Source organism: Mirounga angustirostris, unplaced genomic scaffold, assembly GCF_029215605.1.
Source record: "Mirounga angustirostris isolate CCGP_5_RB_7025 unplaced genomic scaffold, mMirAng1.0.hap1 SCAF_1, whole genome shotgun sequence".
Lineage (NCBI taxonomy): Eukaryota > Metazoa > Chordata > Mammalia > Carnivora > Phocidae > Mirounga > Mirounga angustirostris.
Genome location: NW_026991709.1, coordinates 48,222,838 through 48,240,692, shown reverse-complemented (window position 1 = coordinate 48,240,692; position 17,855 = coordinate 48,222,838). Strand labels below are relative to the sequence as shown.

The 17,855-nt window shown below is 39.9% G+C and overlaps 3 protein-coding genes across 4 annotated transcripts in view; 1 reads left to right on the top strand and 2 right to left on the bottom strand.

The window, feature by feature from the left end:
- Positions 1-1,163: 1,163 nt before the first annotated feature.
- Positions 1,164-5,549, bottom strand: TRMT10C (tRNA methyltransferase 10C, mitochondrial RNase P subunit). 2 transcript variants are annotated; one of them, XM_045869822.3, is made up of 2 exons: positions 5,392-5,549; positions 1,164-2,492 (listed from the first exon to the last, which is right to left on the bottom strand). In XM_045869822.3, exon 2 carries the CDS (start codon positions 2,481-2,483, stop codon positions 1,212-1,214), a length of 1,272 nt encoding a protein of 423 aa, XP_045725778.1. In that variant the 5' UTR covers positions 2,484-2,492; positions 5,392-5,549; the 3' UTR covers positions 1,164-1,211. The 2 variants fall into 2 exon arrangements, with proteins under 2 accessions (XP_045725778.1, XP_045725765.1); XM_045869809.3 differs by having other exon boundaries at positions 5,285-5,533.
- SENP7 (SUMO specific peptidase 7) overlaps positions 2,331-17,855 on the top strand; it is a 162,679-nt gene continuing 147,154 nt past the window's right edge. Inside the window, exon 1 of the mRNA XM_064585083.1 lies at positions 2,331-2,412. The gene's annotated coding sequence lies outside the window, so the exon portion shown is untranslated. The remainder of the gene's footprint in view (positions 2,413-17,855) is intronic.
- Positions 13,379-16,482, bottom strand: LOC135364180 (putative protein ARB2BP). Its single transcript, XM_064589149.1, has 2 exons — positions 16,375-16,482; positions 13,379-14,473 (listed from the first exon to the last, which is right to left on the bottom strand). The coding sequence occupies exons 1-2, from the start codon at positions 16,480-16,482 to the stop codon at positions 13,379-13,381; spliced, it is 1,203 nt and encodes a 400-aa protein (XP_064445219.1).

Sequence of the window (17,855 nt, the reverse complement as noted above, 5' to 3'; positions counted from 1 at the left end):
ACATGTCCAGCACTGTACCAAATGTTACTTTAATAAGTGAACCACGACCTGAAGTTTAAAGTCTTTTCTGTAAACAAAATCTTAAAAAAAAAACAAAAAACATAATGATGAACACTACATCAAAAACTAATGATGTAATGTATGGTGATTAACATAACATAATAATAAAAGTAATAATTAAGAGAAAAAAAACAATTTCTGATAAAAGGGTAGCTGTTGACATTGCTAAAAGAACATTTAAGAAGGAAAATGGCGCCTGGGTGGCTTGGTCGGTTAAGCTACTGACTTCATCTCAGGTCATGATCCCAGGGTCCTAGGATCGAGTCGGGCTCCCTGCTCAGCAGGGAGCCTGCTTCTCCCTCTCCCTCTGCCTGCCACTCCCCCTGCTTGTGCTGACAAATAAATAAAATCTCTAAAAAAAAAAAAAAAAAAGGAAAATGGAGGGGTTCCTGGGTGGCTGTCAGTTAAGCCGGTGACTCTTGATTTCAGCTCAGGTCATGATCTCAGGGTCCTGGGATTGAGCCTCAGATCAGGGGCCTCTGCCCCCAGCGGGGAATCTGCTTGAGGATTCTTTCCCTCTCCCCCTTCTCTAAATAAATAAATTAAAAAAAAAAAAAAAGGAGGGGCACCTGGGTGTTTCAATTGGTGAAGCACCTGCCTTTGGCTCAGGTCATAATCCTGGGGTCCTGGGATGGGAGTCCCTCATTGGGCTCCCTGCTGAGCAAGGAGTCTGCTTGTCCCTCTCTCTACCCCCCCCCTGCCCCCACTCATGCACACTCTCTCCCCCTCTCTAATAAAAAAATCTAAAAAAGAAAAAGAAAATGGAGTCTGAGACTCAAAAATATTCACAAAAAAGCCACAGCAACGGTAAAATTGTTTTACTGGGTTCAACAAACTTGGACAATTCTTTTTACTAAGATTATTAAGTTTATTTTTATAGTAAACAAAATGTATTTCCAAAGTTTTGCAGAAATTTAATTAATTGGGGAAAAAACACTTCAGTCAGTTTGGAAAGACAACTTTTAAAAGAAAAAAGAATAAATGAATTCCATTCAGGAAGAAAAAGACCAGTAGAATTGTATTCCCACTCCATTTTTTCTTCCAGTTTTATTAATAACGGACATTCATTACAGTATAAGCTTAGGCATACAGCATCATGGTTAGATTTACATATATTGCGACCATTTATTTTTTTAAGTTACCAAATTTTCTCATTTAAGCCACCGTTTCTGTGTGTGTCTATTTAGAGAGCCTTTTGGAAACGAATTAAAGGTCTTTGACTTCTTCAATCTGTTGATAAACTCTTGAGAATGCTGAGTAATCTCCAGATAACCAGTATGTTTTCTCCTAGGAACAAACTTCAGAGCCTCTTCCCAACTACCAGTGTTTTTCAGACATAACAATATACGCATCATTTGATCTAAGGTGAGATTTTTGGTACCAGTGTCCCACTGTAAATATCTATCTAATGGAAGGCATTCTGTTGCCAGCTTCAGCCGTTTTGCCTTGGCTAGGGATGTGCCTGTCTGCATAGTCTTATCAACAAAAGATCCCACTATATAAATTTTATCATGCTTGAAAGTAGTCATAACATTGGGAGAATCTGCAGTTAAATATATAATACTATCCTTTGGGAATAAATCTACATGAGACTTTTCTGTTGCTGTTAAAAGCAACTTGTCCCATTTTTCTCTGTAACGTTTAACTAACTCTTTATGATAAGCACCATCTATTTTAAAGTTGCAGAAATAAAGATGGAAAGGATCAACATCTCTTCTGTTCCATCCTTCACTTTCTAGAAGTTGGGAAACAGTATTCTGGAGTTCTCTTGGTTTCATATAATTATCATAATCCATGTCAAAAACCAAAGGTTGTCCAAACTGCATGGCCTGAGCACCTTTCCAGCCCATGGCAATGTCCATATTCCTATCCCAAAGTCGTAGAAATAGAAAGTTTTGCTGTTTATCTTCTTTAGTGGTTTCTAGCAAGTGTTCTTTTATTGCTTTTTCCTTTGTTGCTGCTTTCATTTCCTTTTTTATTTGCTTAGCTTTTTTCTTTTTTTCCTTAATATATAAATATTTTAAGTATTTTTTTTTTGATGATTTAGAAACACATTCCATAGCAGTTTTAAGTTCTTCTTCACTCATGTCTTCTGGTACTTCTTTGCCAAGCAATCTCCACATCTCAATTAACTCCCTGATGGCAGCTAGGGGATCTTCATCCTTGCTACTCGAGACTGTTGAAACATCTTCTTCTTCCACAGTGGATTTCATTGTAATTTTCCACCCATCCAATCCCAGCTGTTCAAGAGGTGATGTACTCTCCTTTTTAGGATAGGACACAGCTGGTGTTTTGGAAGACATGTATCTCTGCAGAGCTGTTGAACATAAAACTCTTCTCTTCCCAGGAATGGTAAGTGGCACCAAAAATCTGGCACAAGATCTTAAGGTGATACTACCACTCATTTTGAGGAAAATAGACATGTAAGACCCCTACAAAAGAAGCAAATGTAATGAAAAGTTAGATGAAGATTTTTAAAACCTGTCAACTAATTGTGCAAGTATAAATTTGAGACACCAAAAAAGCAATTGATTTTTGAAACACAAAGTGAGCACAACTTTGTTGTACCATTAATTTTTCCTAGACTCCTGTGGCATAGAGCCTGTGATCACTCATCAGGCAAAAAGTTTAAAACTTATTTGGGTTCTTATTTTAGACATAAATTTCACTATTGCTTTGAGGAAAAGAAAGATCCTTTTTAGATTTGTATCTAGGGGCCCAGAATATCAGTATTACTGGATAAGAAAGTAATGTTCTGCTGATATGGGTGAGATCATGATGCTATATTCTTCTCCATTCTATACTAAGTCCAGATACAGATCCAAAAGACAGTAAGACAAAGGGCAGAAAAATTATAGAGGATGGCAACTAGTAAAAAGCACTTAGGAGCTGCTGTATCAATGCTTTCATGTTTTCAAAACAGAAATATAGAAAGACCTACTGATTTAAAAACAAAACAAAATAGGGGCGACTGGGTGCCTTAGTTGGTTAAGCTGATGCCTTCAGCTTGGGTCATGATCTCATGGGTCCTGGGATTGAGCCCCATATCGAGTTCCCTGCTCAGCCGAGAGTCTGGTTTCCCCCTCTGCCTCCCCACCCCCACTCACGCTCTCTCCCAAATAAATAAAATCTTTAAAAACAAGAACAAAATAAACCTCTTTTCTCCAGTTCAGAGTTTATTTTGCAGCAAATAATGTTATTGCCAAACAAAATGTCCAAAATTAGGGCAAATTTATATAAGCTCCACAATTTTTCCTAAAGGTCTGGATATCCACAAAACAATGAAGAAGATGCTTAAAAATGTGAAACTCGTGCAGGATTTGAAGAAAAAAAAAAAGGAAATCAACATTTTACAAAATGCAACTGAAATACTTGAAAAATTCCTTCTTCCCTCTGCTTCATTTAATGACTCTGCATGCTTCTGAGAGTGGCTCTCTAAGCTGTGCCCTGATGCTCAAATGTCTTCCCCTCCTTTAATAGCAGATGTGCCTCTGAATTCTGTCTTTAGCCCTCCTCCTCTTTTCCCCCCCAATATAAAATTTTCCATGTGAGGTCTGATCTACCTCTGTGGCTTCAAACACCACGCATCAGAAGAAACACTTCAAATGCAACATATTAAAATAATCTCTCTCCCTTCCCTTTCCAATCTGCTTTACCTTCCACATGGTTTCAGGGAGGGACACTGCTATTCATCTATTTGCTGAAGCCAGAAACTGGGGGGTCATTTTATTACCGTCCTCTCTCACACCCACCATATCTACAATCTATTTGAATTACATTCACTTTACTTTCTAAATACATCTTGAATCCATTAACTTCTTTTGAATCCCTTTATCTTAATTGCATCCCCTAGCCTCCAGATTTGCTCTGCCTGCCTCAGTGCAAATCTGATCAATACACTCGTATGGTCCCCACGGTGTATTTTTAAACCCATAGCTGTCAGGTTAAATTCCAAACTTATGAACATGACTTTTAAAGTTTTCCACAAAATTACCTTTTGCTTACCTCTTCAGCTAGCTATTCTTCACCTCAAGCTTTAGATCAAGTATTCCTCCTACTAGTTCTTATAGCACCCTCTACCTCTCTATCATATTTGTAACACTGTTTTGTAATTGCCAGGTCACTTATTTGCCTGACTAGACGGTAAACTCTATCAGGACAAGGACTATTTATTTTTTTATTTTTATTTTTTAAAGATTTTATTTATTCATTTGAGAGAGAGAGCGCACAAGCAGGGGGACTGGCAGGCAGAGGGACTGGCAGGCAGAGGGAGAGGGAGAAGCAGGCTCCCCGCTGAGCAAGGAGCCCAATGTGGGCTCGATCCCAGGACTCCAGGATCATGACCCCAGCTGAAGGCAGATGTTCAACCATCTGAGCCACCCAGGCACCCCATGGACTATTTATATTAACACTGAACCCAGTGCTTGGCAGTTTATGGCTCACAGGAATCAGTCAAGTATTTTTTGAATAAATATCATGGACCAATGCTTTTCTCATTTAAAACATGTTCAGACACCTTAAAAAAAAAGTTTATTTTGGGGGGCAGCTGGCTGGCTCAGTTGGTAGAGCATGTGACTCTTGATGGGGGGGTGCCCTGAGTTCAAGCCCCAGATTGGGTATACAGCTTACTTAAAAAAAAAAAAAAGTTTTTGTTGTTGTTGTTTTGCTTTTTAAGTAATCTCTACACCCAACGTGGGCTGGAACTCAGGCCCCCAATATCAAGAGTCGCATGCTCTTCGACTGACCCAGCCAGGCGCCCTATGTTCAGTCACCTTTTAAAGAAAAAAACATTTAGACTCCCTGAAATATTTAACCGGGAGCCCTCAGCCCCAATATGGGAAACATGATTTCAGAAACAAAGTCTTTAGACTTTTGTCTTTGTAACCGGTAAAGATTTTTTAGGATATCATAGAAGTGAAACCCAAATTTTATTTTGTTTTTTTTAAAGATTTTATTTATTTATTTATTTGACAGAGAGAGACAGCGAGAGAGGGAACACAAGCAGGGGGAGTGGGAGAGGGAGAAGGAGGCTTCCCGCGGAGCAGGGAGCCCGACGTGGGGCCGATCCCAGGACTCTGGGATCATGACCTGAGCGGAAGACAGACGCTCAACGACTGAGCCACCAAGCGCCCCTGAAACCCAAATTTTAAAACAAACAAGGATATCATTTTGGTAAACATTGCTCTTGTTCCAGGGATTTAAAAATCACTGGGCTTCCACTTACCTGTGGACCTTCTTGGCGCACATGCTCCACTAAGCGTATCTTAGAACGGTTTCCCGTGTCCTCTCACTCAACACACACAATTAAGAAGACAAGAAACATGCCCATACCAGGAGTGCAGAGACAGTGACTCCCACTGGTGCCAAACGCAGAGACCCGGGACGGACGCAGTATTCAGGCAGGGAAAGGTTGCGCAGGAATCCGCACCTCACGCAACTACGCTAGTCGGTTTAGTTTCCGTACCTTACGGGTCAGCCGCGGCCGGAAGTCCCGCCCACTCTCCCCGGCGCTTCCTTATGACGTCCTGCCACTAGAGGAAAGCGTTTCTGCCTGAAAACCAGTACTGTCATGGAGGATGCTGGCTGCTGGCTTTGGGGCCATGCCAGGGATCCTCTCAACACCTCTCAACTGTGTGCTTGCAGCTGGTTTTACTTTGTTACACCACTATTTAAAATATTTCTTTTCCTCTTCTCTTAACCTCTTCTCTGCTTGGTGCACGTATTTATCAGCATTTACTCACATAGTGCTAAAATAAAATGATGTTTTCACAAGTCTTGCTCAACTTTAAACAGTTTGATGCTAGGACTTGAACAATGAACCTTTGTGACCAGTTTGTCACCAGCACCTGGTACATTGCTTGGAACATGATAGGCAACACAAAATATCTCTCACTCCCCTTAGCTAATTTGTTAAATTTAATGTGAAAAATTAAGTCACACACTGCAAATTAGTGGTCTTTGAGTCAAAATCCAGTCTGCAGGTGCTTTGTTTAGCCAGCACATTTTAAAGTGTTTTAATTTAGTTGTCACTATTAAAGCATTAGGCACAGCATCATTCACTGGGGAAAGGACAGTCTTTTTCAAGGAATGGTGCTGAAAAAAGTTGGACCCTTAACCTAAAACCATACAAAATTAACTCAAAATGGATCAAAGACTTCAACGTAAAAGTCAAAACTATAAAACTCTTAGAAGGAAACATGGGGGAAAACTTCATGACATTGGATTTGGCAATAATTTCTTGTATATGACCTCAAAAGCACAAGCAACAAGAAAGCAGACATTTTATACAAAATTAAAAACTTTCGTACATCAAAGGACACTATTGACAGAGTAACAGATTTGGAAGATATTTAAGAAGTAAAAATGATAGAATTTGGTGATTGGGATTTGGGGGTAGAAGGAGAAGTCAATATTATACTTTGAGCATTGGGACAGACGTGATTAGTTGTGCAGGGAAGGGGGAAAGGAGTAGATGGTGTGAGAGCAGAGTTGGTGAGAGCAATTTTAGACATAATGACTGAGCTCTCTTCAAAGGCAGATGATGTCTCCTTTACAATATATGGCAGTTGGCCGCATGGGGCTAGAGTTAAGGAGAAAGGGAATGAACCAAAGCTAGAGATTTGAGAGCTATGAAAGAGGCTTTGAAACCAGTGTCTGTGAAACCATGTGTGTAGAAGAGATTACCCAGTGTCTGGGTAAAGAGGAGGAGTAAGCAAAGGAGACTGAAAATGAGCAGCTAGAGATATAGGGGGGAAATAATCAGAATATGACAGAAGCCAAGGGAAGAGCGTTTCAAGGAAGAGTGACCCAGTAAGGTTCAAATGGGTCAACTAGGTCAAATGCTGCCTATATATCACGTAACACAGACTGAGAAGCATCCGCTGCGTTGAGACCATATTGTGAGGTTTGGAGGCTGAAGTCAGATGAGAGTGGTTAAGGAATTAGTGGATTATGAGAAAATGGAGTCAGCAAGTGTAAATGTTTTAATGAAATTTGGCAGGGGCAATATACAATGGGTTCAGTTCCTAGGTATGGCATCCAGGAAATTTTTGTTAGTTATTATTACTGTTATGTTGGGAGAGACTTGACCAACTGATAGGATTTTTAGCAAGGGAGTGAGGAAAATAAAAGATAGTAAGAAGAGTGAACTTCCTGAGAAGATTGGAAGAGATGGTATTCAGAGGACAATTGGAGGGAATTGGTCTTGGATAGGAGGAAATTCTATTCCTTTGTAACAGGAAGAAAGGAAGAGACAGGTGAGAATAGAAGCCAATTTGTAGATATGGCAGCTTACTTTGAGTTTCCATTTCTGGAAATGGACTTAAATCTCTTATTTTTAATTTGTATTTGTTTTTATATTATGTGAAAGACAACTGGAAGGACTGGTCTTTTTTTTTTTTTTTTAAAGATTTTATTTATTTGACAGAGAGGGACACAGCGAGAGAGGGAACACAAGCAGGGGGAGTGGGAGAGGGAGAAGCAGGCTTCCCGACGAGCAGAGAGCCCGATGCGGGGCTCGATCCCAGGGTCCTGGGATCATGACCTGAGCCGAAGGCAGACGCTTAACGACTGAGCCACCCAGGCGCCCCAGGACTGGTCTTGAAGAGTGAGATGCAACCCTTCCCTTACTACAGGAGGGAAAGATAAATGTGTCAGTTCACATGGATCATAAACATGGGCTCAATGAACAAACCCCTTTTGTTGCTTTCCTCAGGGTAGGAAACTAGGCCAGATGATAATCCATCATAACTTTCACCTCACATGAGGTAAATTTAACTTTATTAACATTTATTACCTAGTCTTTCTTTTTTTTAAGTTTTATTTATTTATTTATTTGAGAGAGAGAGAGCCAGAGAGAGAACATGAGCGGAGGGGAGAGGCAGAAGCAGACTCCGCACTAAGCAGGAAGCCCGACGTGGGGCTCGATCCCAGAAACCTGGGATCATGACCTGAGCAGAAGGCAGACGCTTAATCGACTGAGCCACCCAGGCACCCCTACCTAGTCTTTCTAACAGTGGTTCACAAAGTATGGTCCCTAGAGCACCAGGAACAGCATCAGCATCACTTGGAGACTAGTTAGAAAGGCAAAATTTCATGCCCCACCTACCTCTACTGAATCAGAAACTTTGGCAGTGAGGCCCATCAGTCTTTGTCTTAACAAGATCTCCAGGTTATCCTAATGCACTCTGACGTTAGAGAACCACTGTGTTTGAAGAAACTTTGAAAAGCAAGTAAGGAGTTTCTTGTTTTCTTTTTAAAAAAGAGACTTCCCTTAGCAAACAATGTGTTGTCCTTTTTGTTAAGATATGTTTAGTCTGGTATTGGAAAGTGACACACAAATCTTGATGCACTTTGCTTACAAACAATGATAATAGCCCATCACCTCTAACTATTTTCCACAAGGAAAAGAAATCATATGGTGATGTCACAAGAACTTAGGATTTTCCTGAAGGCCTCTCCTAACAGTCTTTTCCTTATCAGGACACACCTCTGGTCTGCAGTTTATAGCCAAGAAACTGGATGGTTTTTTTTTTTTTTTTTTTTTAACTTCAAGGTGCAAAAATAGATCAACATCAAAAGAGTACAGGAACAGATTAGGGTGACCCCTGGAAGAGAAAGCTTAAAATAAACTTTATTTTCAAAACAAGCATTTGTCTATGGCAAAAATGCTGTTTTGCTGAAAAAGAGAAACCAGCTTCTAAATACACAGAGCTGTTTATTAAAACAAGAAAAAAGGGCACCTGGGTGGCTTAGTTGGTGACCAACTCTTGATTTCGGCTCAGGTCCTGATCTCAGGATCGTGTTATCGAGCCCTGCATCAGGCACCACATTGGGCATGGAACCTGCTTATGATCCCCCCCCCCCCCCCCCCCCCGCTTTCACATGCACACGCCCTTTCTATAAATAGATAAATAAACAAACAAGAAAAAATTTGAAAGATGAGATAAACATGCTCCTAGAGCAGAGATAATATTATAACCAATAACTGAATTGAGTTACTATACCATTAATTTCATTTGGCATCATTTTGCATGCAGTGGTTTAAAATATGTCTCCCAATTCTTTGACTCTCTCTTTTAGAGGTGGAGCCCAATTCCTCTTCCCTTGGACTTAGTGACTCATTTCTAACAAATAAAAAAAAAAAAGTGGACCAGTATGCAACTCAGAGAATAGGTCATAAAAAGGCAGTGCCTTTCCTGCTCGTGCTCCTTCACCTGGATGATTCACCCTGGGAGAGCTGCCATGTCCTGAAGACATACAAATGACAAAGGCTCTCTTCTTCACTAAACTTTACTTAGGCTCCTCTGAGCCCTCTTCTGGACTAGTTCTCAACCTTGGCCTTCTGTGAGGATGCAGAGCTTAGTCTTAGCAAGAATCCTGCTAAATCAACTCTTGATAGCTGATCAAGTTCCTCATTTCCCACTCTTGTTGTCTAAGGCCCTGGCTTGCCTTTAGCAATAATCTCCCTACCCTGATGCCTCCTCTTAGTAGTTTTCCATCACTGACACCCTATCTTTGCTGTATTCAGAGTTGAGTTCAATCTCCTTGCCCTATTGCAATATCCCTAATTACAACAGTTTTGAATTAAGTCTTCCTTACCATTTTAACAAGTGCCAGAATAACTTCTTTAACAGAAGCAGCATATGGAAGAAGTCCACATGGTGAGGAATCAAGGCCTTCTGCCAAACAGCCATTCAAGCTTTAAAGATCACTGCAACCCCAGACAATCTTGACTGTACTGTCCAGAGAGATCTGAGCCAAAATTACCCAGTTAAACTGCTCCTGAATTTCTGAACAACAGAAACTGTGAAATAATAAATATTTGTTTTAAGCCACCAAGTTTTGGGGGTAATCTGTTATGCAGCTATAGATAACTAATATACCTGACTACCAGATTAAATAGCAAATCGGGAGTTATGAGAAATATCAACTTCAAGTTAGTTAAGTGCAAGACAGAAGAGTGTTTTTTGTTTTTTTTTAAGATTTTATTTATTTGACAGAGAGACAACAAGAGCAGGAACACAAGCAGGGGGATTGGGAGAGGGAGAAGCAGGCTTCCCACCGAGCAGGGACCCCGATGTGGGGCTCGATCCCAGGACCCTGGGATCATGACCTGAGCCGAAGGCAGACGCTTAACGACTGAGCCACCCAGGCGCCCTGACAGAAGAGCTTTTATGGCAACTTCTTAAAAACTTTTTTTGGTGCTTTTCACATTAAGTGCATTAAATACATTCTACATAGACTATATCGAAACGGACTTCAAAGCTCACTTCAATTACAAATTGGAAAGTAAAGGCTGGGAGAGAAAAACTGTTTTATCCAAGGCTGAGTTTCATTTAAAACCTGCATATCCCAATTTACCGTTCAGTGGTTTTTTGTTTTGTTTTTTTTTCATTATGCCACTTAAGACAGAAAGAAGAGAAATTGGAAATATGTCTTTAATGATAAAGATTTGTCCTAGTCTGTCTGGTCTGCTATAACAGAGTATCACAAACTGGGAGGCTTAAACAAATGTTTATTTCTTTTTTTTTTTTTTTAAGATTTTATTTATTTATTTGAGAGAGAGGATGAGAGGAGAGAGGGAGCACATGAGAGGGGGAAGGGTCAGAGGGAGAAGCAGACTCCCTGCCGAGCAGGGAGCCCGATGCGGGACTCGATCCCGGGACTCCAGGATCATGACCTGAGCCGAAGGCAGTCGCTTAACCAACTGAGCCACCCAGGCGCCCACAAATGTTTATTTCTTACATTTCTAGAGGCTGGGTCGTCCAAGAGCAAGGCACTGGCAGATTCATTGTCTGGTAAAGGGCTGCTTCCTGATTCACAGATGAATGTCTTCTTGCTGTGTCCTCACATGGTAGAAGGGAGTTCTCTGAGGTATCCTTCATAGGAACACTAATCCCATTCATGAGGATCCACCCTCATGATCAAATCACCTTTCAAATCTATATGTCCTATTAGATATAGCAGAGTTAATTTTTCCTTTTTTTTGAGAGAGAGAGTATGCACTCGTGCATTCACGCACACACAAGTGGGGGTGGGGTGGGAGGGAGGGGCAGAGAGAGAGGGAGAGAGAGAGAACCTCAAGCAGGCTCCACACCCAGTGTGCAGAGCCCCTTGCAGGGCTTGATTCCATGACCCCAAGATCATGACCTTAGCCAAAATCAAGAGCTGGAAACAAGTGGCTGAACCACCCAGGCACCCTGTGGCAGAGTTAATTTTTCTTTTTCTTTTCTTTTTTAACAAATTTATTTATTTGACAGAGAGAGCACAAGCAGGGGGAGCAGTAGGCAGAGGGAGAGGGAGAAGCAGGCTCCCCCACAGAGCAGGGACCCGATATGGGGCTCGATGCTAGGATCCTGGGATGATGACCTGAGCTGAAGGCAGTCGCTTAACCAACTGAGCCACCCAGGAGCTCCCAGAGTTAATTTTTCAAATGCAGTGTCTACTATGGGTTCCTCTTTTACTCATCTATGGGCAGAGCTAAAGATAATTTGTAACCACCTCCTTTTTCTCTTTTTAGAACTTCTGGAACAGCCAAAATAAATTTTTCACCAGTAGTCCCTATTTCAGCAAATGGCATTTCTATACATATAGTTGCTCAAGCCAAAAATCTGGGAGTAATCCTTATTATTTCGTTCTCTTTATTCCTGACCTCCAATCAAAAATTTTGTTCACAGAAACAAAAGTATTAGCATATAGCACAAGTATTACATAATTAAATATTAGTATTTAAGTATTAGTGTTAACTATATTAGTATTAGTAGTTAAGTATTAGTATTAAGTATTTCTCACACTACTACCAAAATTAATTTGGTCTCTCAGCCTCCAAGCTTGTCCTTCCTCTAATCTATTCCCCGAACTGCAATCAGGATATTCTTTATAATATGTAAAGCTGAGAATATTCTCCGGTCTAAAACCATCCAACGTTTCTCACTGTTATGAGAATAAAGTCAAAAATCATAACCATGGGCATTGCAGCCTTGAGCAAACTGCCTCTGATTATTTCTCTAACTTAACTTTCCAACTACTGACAAAACCTCTCTCCTTGACCAAATCTGAGCCCGGCTCCTATGAGCCCTCTTCTCAACTAGGCTCCAGCGTTGGACTCCATCCTTGGTCCACTTAGTCCAGTTTTTGTTGTTGTTGTTGTTGTCACTTAATCCAGTCTTAGCAAGAATTCTGCTGTCAGTTAGTGAAAATCTCCCATTTTGGCATCTGATCCTCAAGATCTGATAAAATTCCTCATCCTCCTCCTCATCCTGGCCTGCCTCCAGTAAGAATTATATTGAGTCAGCCTATTAAGAATCTCTCTTATGCCTGATGTTTCCTCTTGGTTAGTTTTCCATTCACTGACCCTCATCCTACACTTGGCTATAACATTCCCCCTCCTTTGATTGTCCCTGTTGAGTCAGAAGTTGAGTCTGATCTCTCTCTCTTACTGCAAAACCCCATTGCAGTAATCCTTCCTAAATAAAGTCTTCCTTATGTCTTTAACAAATGTCATGAATAATTTTTTCTTTGACATTACTCACCCATAATTTTTTAGCTTCAGCTGGACTGGACTTCTTTCTCTCATGTCAAGACTTTTGCATATGCTATTCCTTTGCCTATGAATTTGTTTTCCCACCTAATTGCTATTATCCTTTAAACTAAGCATCATTTTCTCAGGGAGGCATTCCCTGGCCCCCAAGGCTGTTAGCTCTCATACTAGATGTTCCATGGCACCTTATATTTCTGAACACTCTTCACACTAGCAATTTGTTGTTCATTGTGAACTCCACAAGGATAAAGGCAATGTTGGCCTTGTTTGCTGGTATCCTCAAAAGCTACAATTGACTGGTACATAGTAGACACTCAGATATTAGCTGAAGGTGTGAGTAGATACCTTCAATACATTTGAACAGAAGACTAATAAATTTAAGCAAAAGAACACAAACATATAAAAATAGAGTTTATGATAATTTTTATGTTCACTTATAGTTTTAATATGGCATTAACAACATAGAAACCAAAGACTTAGGATTTAATCTGTATCAACTACTTCTTTTAAATCATAAGAGAGCTTTTCAAAAGATCCTCTAACTTGACTAATACTGTAAAATATTAATGATGGTATTGACTGTTTATCAATAGGGCTACAAAAGAGAACATATTCACTTTTCAAAGAAAGTAACAAATCAAACCTCAAGCCAGAATATAACACTGTGTATATTCTTTTCATAATATAATACTGCAAAGTATTCTTTTTCTTCTAGCATCTACATTAGCAACATTTCAGTGAGACAAAAAAAAAAATCTTAGATGACAAAAAAGCAACTTAAGCACTTTGCTTTCTTTTTGTGGAGCTTCTCGTTACTATTGGCACTCGAGAGAAATTAATAGTTGTTTTGGCTTTCAAAGCTCTTTTAAAGTATTTAAAAATTGACTGAAGGCTAGAGGAAGGGGCTAAGTTGTGTTTTTCTGTACCAGCAGAAACAATAGGAAACTCCTTTTTTAAAACAGTAGCTGCAGGTTTATCCAAAGGCTTAGGACTTGTCACCCATTCACGGCAGTGGTGCTTTATCCAGGCTAATAACTGCACATCACTTCCCAGCTGGTGTCCTACATGATGTTCAGAGTCAATAAGTGCAACAGCATATACTTTGTTCATCACTTCCCACTTTCTACGAACAAGTAAGTCCATAAAAACCAAACCTCCATAACCATGTACAATGAAAGCAACATCTTTGCCTTCAGTCTTTGAAATGAAGTAATCCCAAATGTAAGCCATGTGTTCTTCAGGGGTGTTGCTGCATCTTTTAGGGATGCACTGGAGAGGTTGCTGGAGAGAGAAAAAATTCTCTGCCTGAACCATTTTTAGGGAAGAGGACCCAATATTTTGTGTTAAAAGGTCTTTCCACTCTTTTTCCATCTTTAGGTCCACAAAATTGTCATTGGGGTTTAGCACAATTACATCATAGTGTGCTTGCAATGCCATTTGAATACATGGTATCTGACTTCCATGTTGGAGACCATGATGTATTATTGCTTGCTGACTCCACTGACCAGCTCTAAAGACCCCATGGTCTTGAAGAAGGACAAGAAGAACAGAATGATGACTTGTTAATGCTCTCTCACTCATGAAAAAGAAGCTTCTTGGTTCCTTATCAGCCTCTGGTGGGATATACACTTTTTGTAATTTGCATACTTTCTCCAAAAGCTCATAAATGTATTGTGCAAGCAAATGGCCAAGGGCCTGGTAGCGCTTGCTATTCCTCTCAAGGACATTTTTATAATAGTTAAAGACAAAAGGCCTTTGTGTCTCAGTGTGTCTCAATTCAGCTTTTTCATTGAAGTCATATTTAAGTTCTTCTAGTAAGTCAGATTGTTCAATAAATTTCTGGAAGCTCAGCTCCTGAGTCACTGGTAACCACTGAAAGTAAAAAGCAATAGTATGTCAATGGTAGAAAAAATAAAATTTTCAGCTTGTTAAATTATTCCTGTGGGAAATCATGCTAAAATTAAGCACTTCACTAAGACATTACCCTTTTATGCTAAAGACTTTAACTCAAAATAATTGTGAATGATGCAAAGTAGTAAGGCACAGTGAAGTAAGGGACAATGGCCAGACCATATATAATGACAGAACCCAAAGTATCTTGTCCAGGAAGCCAACCCCAATAAACAGCCCAGAAAGCCAGCCTGCTATAAGTCAGAGTTGTAGGAAGTCAGACCACTACCTCTAGTGACAATCCAGGAAGCTAAACAATAACCTCTGCTACAACGGGCACTAAACAGCCAGGACTTAACTAATAACTGAGAGAGAGAGAATCTTAAGCAGGCTCCAGGCCCAGCACAAAGCCTGATCTCATGACCCTGAGATCATGACCTGAGCCGAAATCAAGAATTGGACACTAAACTGACTGAGCCACCCAGGCACCCCTTGCTCGCATATTTTTAAATTATATGTCTTCCTTCACTGGAAAAAGCTCTAGCAGAACAGAAATTTTGTTTTTAAAGATTTTATTTATTTATTTGACAGAAGAGAGAGTGAGAGAGCACAAGCAGGGGGAGCGGCAGGCAGAGGGAGAGGAAGAAGCAGTCTCCCTGCTGATCAGGGAGTCTGATGTGGGGCTCCATCCCAGGACCCTGGGAACATGACCTGAGCTGAAGGCAAATGCTTAACCGACTGAGCCACCCAGGCACCCCATGAAATTTCATTTAACTACTATATCTTCGATACTTAGTATGCCCTCTGGCACATATTACATTAATATTTTTTGAATAAATAAATGTAAAATAGGTATAACATTATTTGTTTCACAAGGCTGTTGTGAAAAATTAATGTAGGTAAAAACCATCTTACACAGTGTCTCACACATGAAAGGTTCTGTGAAATTAGACAGGATGATACTCCTTTTTGAGATGTGAAATAAAAAAACATATATATATATATATATATATATGTATCTGTCCTGTCTTCCTTTTTCACTTTAACATTGTGATATTTATCCATATTGATAAATGTAGTCCTAGGTTGTTCATTTGTCTGTTTATGGTGTTCCATTGTTTGAATATGCCTTTGAATATGCCATAGTTTAACTATTTTCTTGTTGAAGAACATTTAGGTTACTCTTTTTCCACTATTATAAACAAAGCTGCAATGAACATTTTTATAGCTATATTTTTGTACACATATCAAGAATTTCCCTAGGCAATATACTTGAAAGTGGAATTTCTAGATTGTATCAGCATCTTCCACTTTACCAGATATTGATTGCCAGATTGCTCTCTAAAAAGGAAGGTCTATTTTATAATTTGGCATGGTTTGCATAGAAAAGCAGTAGTCTGTTAGATCTAATATAGTATTTAGGGGTGCCTGGCTGGTTCAGTCGTAAGAGCATGCAACTCTTGATCTCAGCGTCATGAGTTGAAGCCCCATGTTGGGGGTAGATTACTTAAACTTTTAAAAAAATATCCGGTTTATTCAGGTGCTGGGCTGAAAACTGCCTTTTTCTGTACTGAAATAAAGAGAAAGATCCAGTATATTTAAAATTCAGTGAACTGAACCAAGAATCTTGTTAGCTAGTGATTTAACTTTTCTTTTAATCACAGAGTAAAATAAACAAAATCGGTATTTTCTAATAGCATATAGTACAACATTTAATTATTCTTTTCCACTTTTGTTAAGTGTGTACTTAGTTGTTTGAGAGGCAATTCTCAGGGGTAATGAATGAGAGTTTGCAAACTAGAATAACCAAATGGCACACAGATACAAAAAGGACAGGTGGAGATGGAGTGACCAAGAGCAAAGTAGACAGTTATCTTGCAGACCGAAAAGCGAGATAATTCTTTAGAATTTATTTTAGCACATTTTGCTTGGTTAATATACTCCAACCTGTAACTCTCCCCTGAATTCATATCCAGCTGTCTATTCGACATATTTACTTAGATGTCAAATAGCCATCTCAAGCTTAACATGTCCAAAACCCTTCCTTCAATCTACTCTCTCTCTACTCTTTACTACCTTAGTAAATGGCAACTTTATTCTTTCAGTTACTCATGTTGCAAACTTTCCTTCTCTTTTACACTCAACCCAATCAATCAGTAAATCTTTAGGTTCTGTTATTTGAAATATATCTGTCATTGAATCACTTATCATCCCTCCACCTCTACCACCCTAGTCCAAGTCACCAACAAATCTCACCTTCATTATCAAGTCTCCTGTGCAATCTCTTGGCATAAACTCTTATCACCCTGCAGTCTGTTTTCCACACAGCAGCTAGAATGATCTTTTCAAAACCTCTAAATTGGATTTCACACCCCTGTTCAAATTCTCAATGGTTTCCCCTCTCAGAATAAAAGCCTAGGTCCTGGGACACCTGGGTGGCTCAGTCAGTTAAGCAACTGCCTTCAGCTCAGGTCATGATCCCAGGATCCTGGGATCGAGCCCCATATCCTTGCTCAGTGGGGAGCCTGCTTCTCCCTCTGCCTGCAGCTCCCCCTGCTTGTGCTCTCTCTCTCTCTCTCTCTCTCCCTGACAAATAAGTAAATAAAATCTAAAAAAAAAAAAAAAGCCTAGGTCCTTATCGTCACCTACAAGGTCCCACATGGCCCTTAGCTCTTCAATGTCATTTCCTTCCATTTTCTTACTTGCTTACTCATCTAGCTGCATGATCTGGCTCTTAGCTCTTTCTCAGGTGCATTTCCCACCACGCTCTTGCTTACTTCACCCTAGCCACACCTGGCCTTTTTGCCTCCAGCCTATGAAGCAAGCTCCTGTTTAAGGGCATTCCCCCTTGCTATGCCTATAGCTTGGAACACTCTTCCCCTACATATCTGTAGGGCTTTATTTCCTTCAAGTTTCTGCCCACTTGTTATCTGATCAGAGATCTGAGCATTCTATCTGAAAGGGCAATCCTCTCCAATTCTTCCTCATTCCCCTATGATTCTTCTTTTTTTCTCTCTCTTTCTTTCCCTCCCTCCCTCTCTTTTTTTCTTTCGTTCTTTCTTCTCTCTGCTGCCTCTCTCTCTCTCTTAAGCACTTACTACCTACCAGCTGACATATACTTATTGTCTGTCCTCCCCGCTTCTTGCATTAGAATAGAAGTTCCATGAGAGCAGGGACAAAGGCTTTGTTTTGTTCACTACTCTATCTCTAGTTCTTGGAAAATGCCTGAATTCTAGGCTTAAATATTGTTGTTAGGATTTTATGATTTTGCTAAGGGCATAACGAAGTAAAGAACAAAAGTCCTCTAGCTGTATATACAGGAGAAAGATGCATACAAAGCTTTTTAAAAATTATAGAGGCTTCT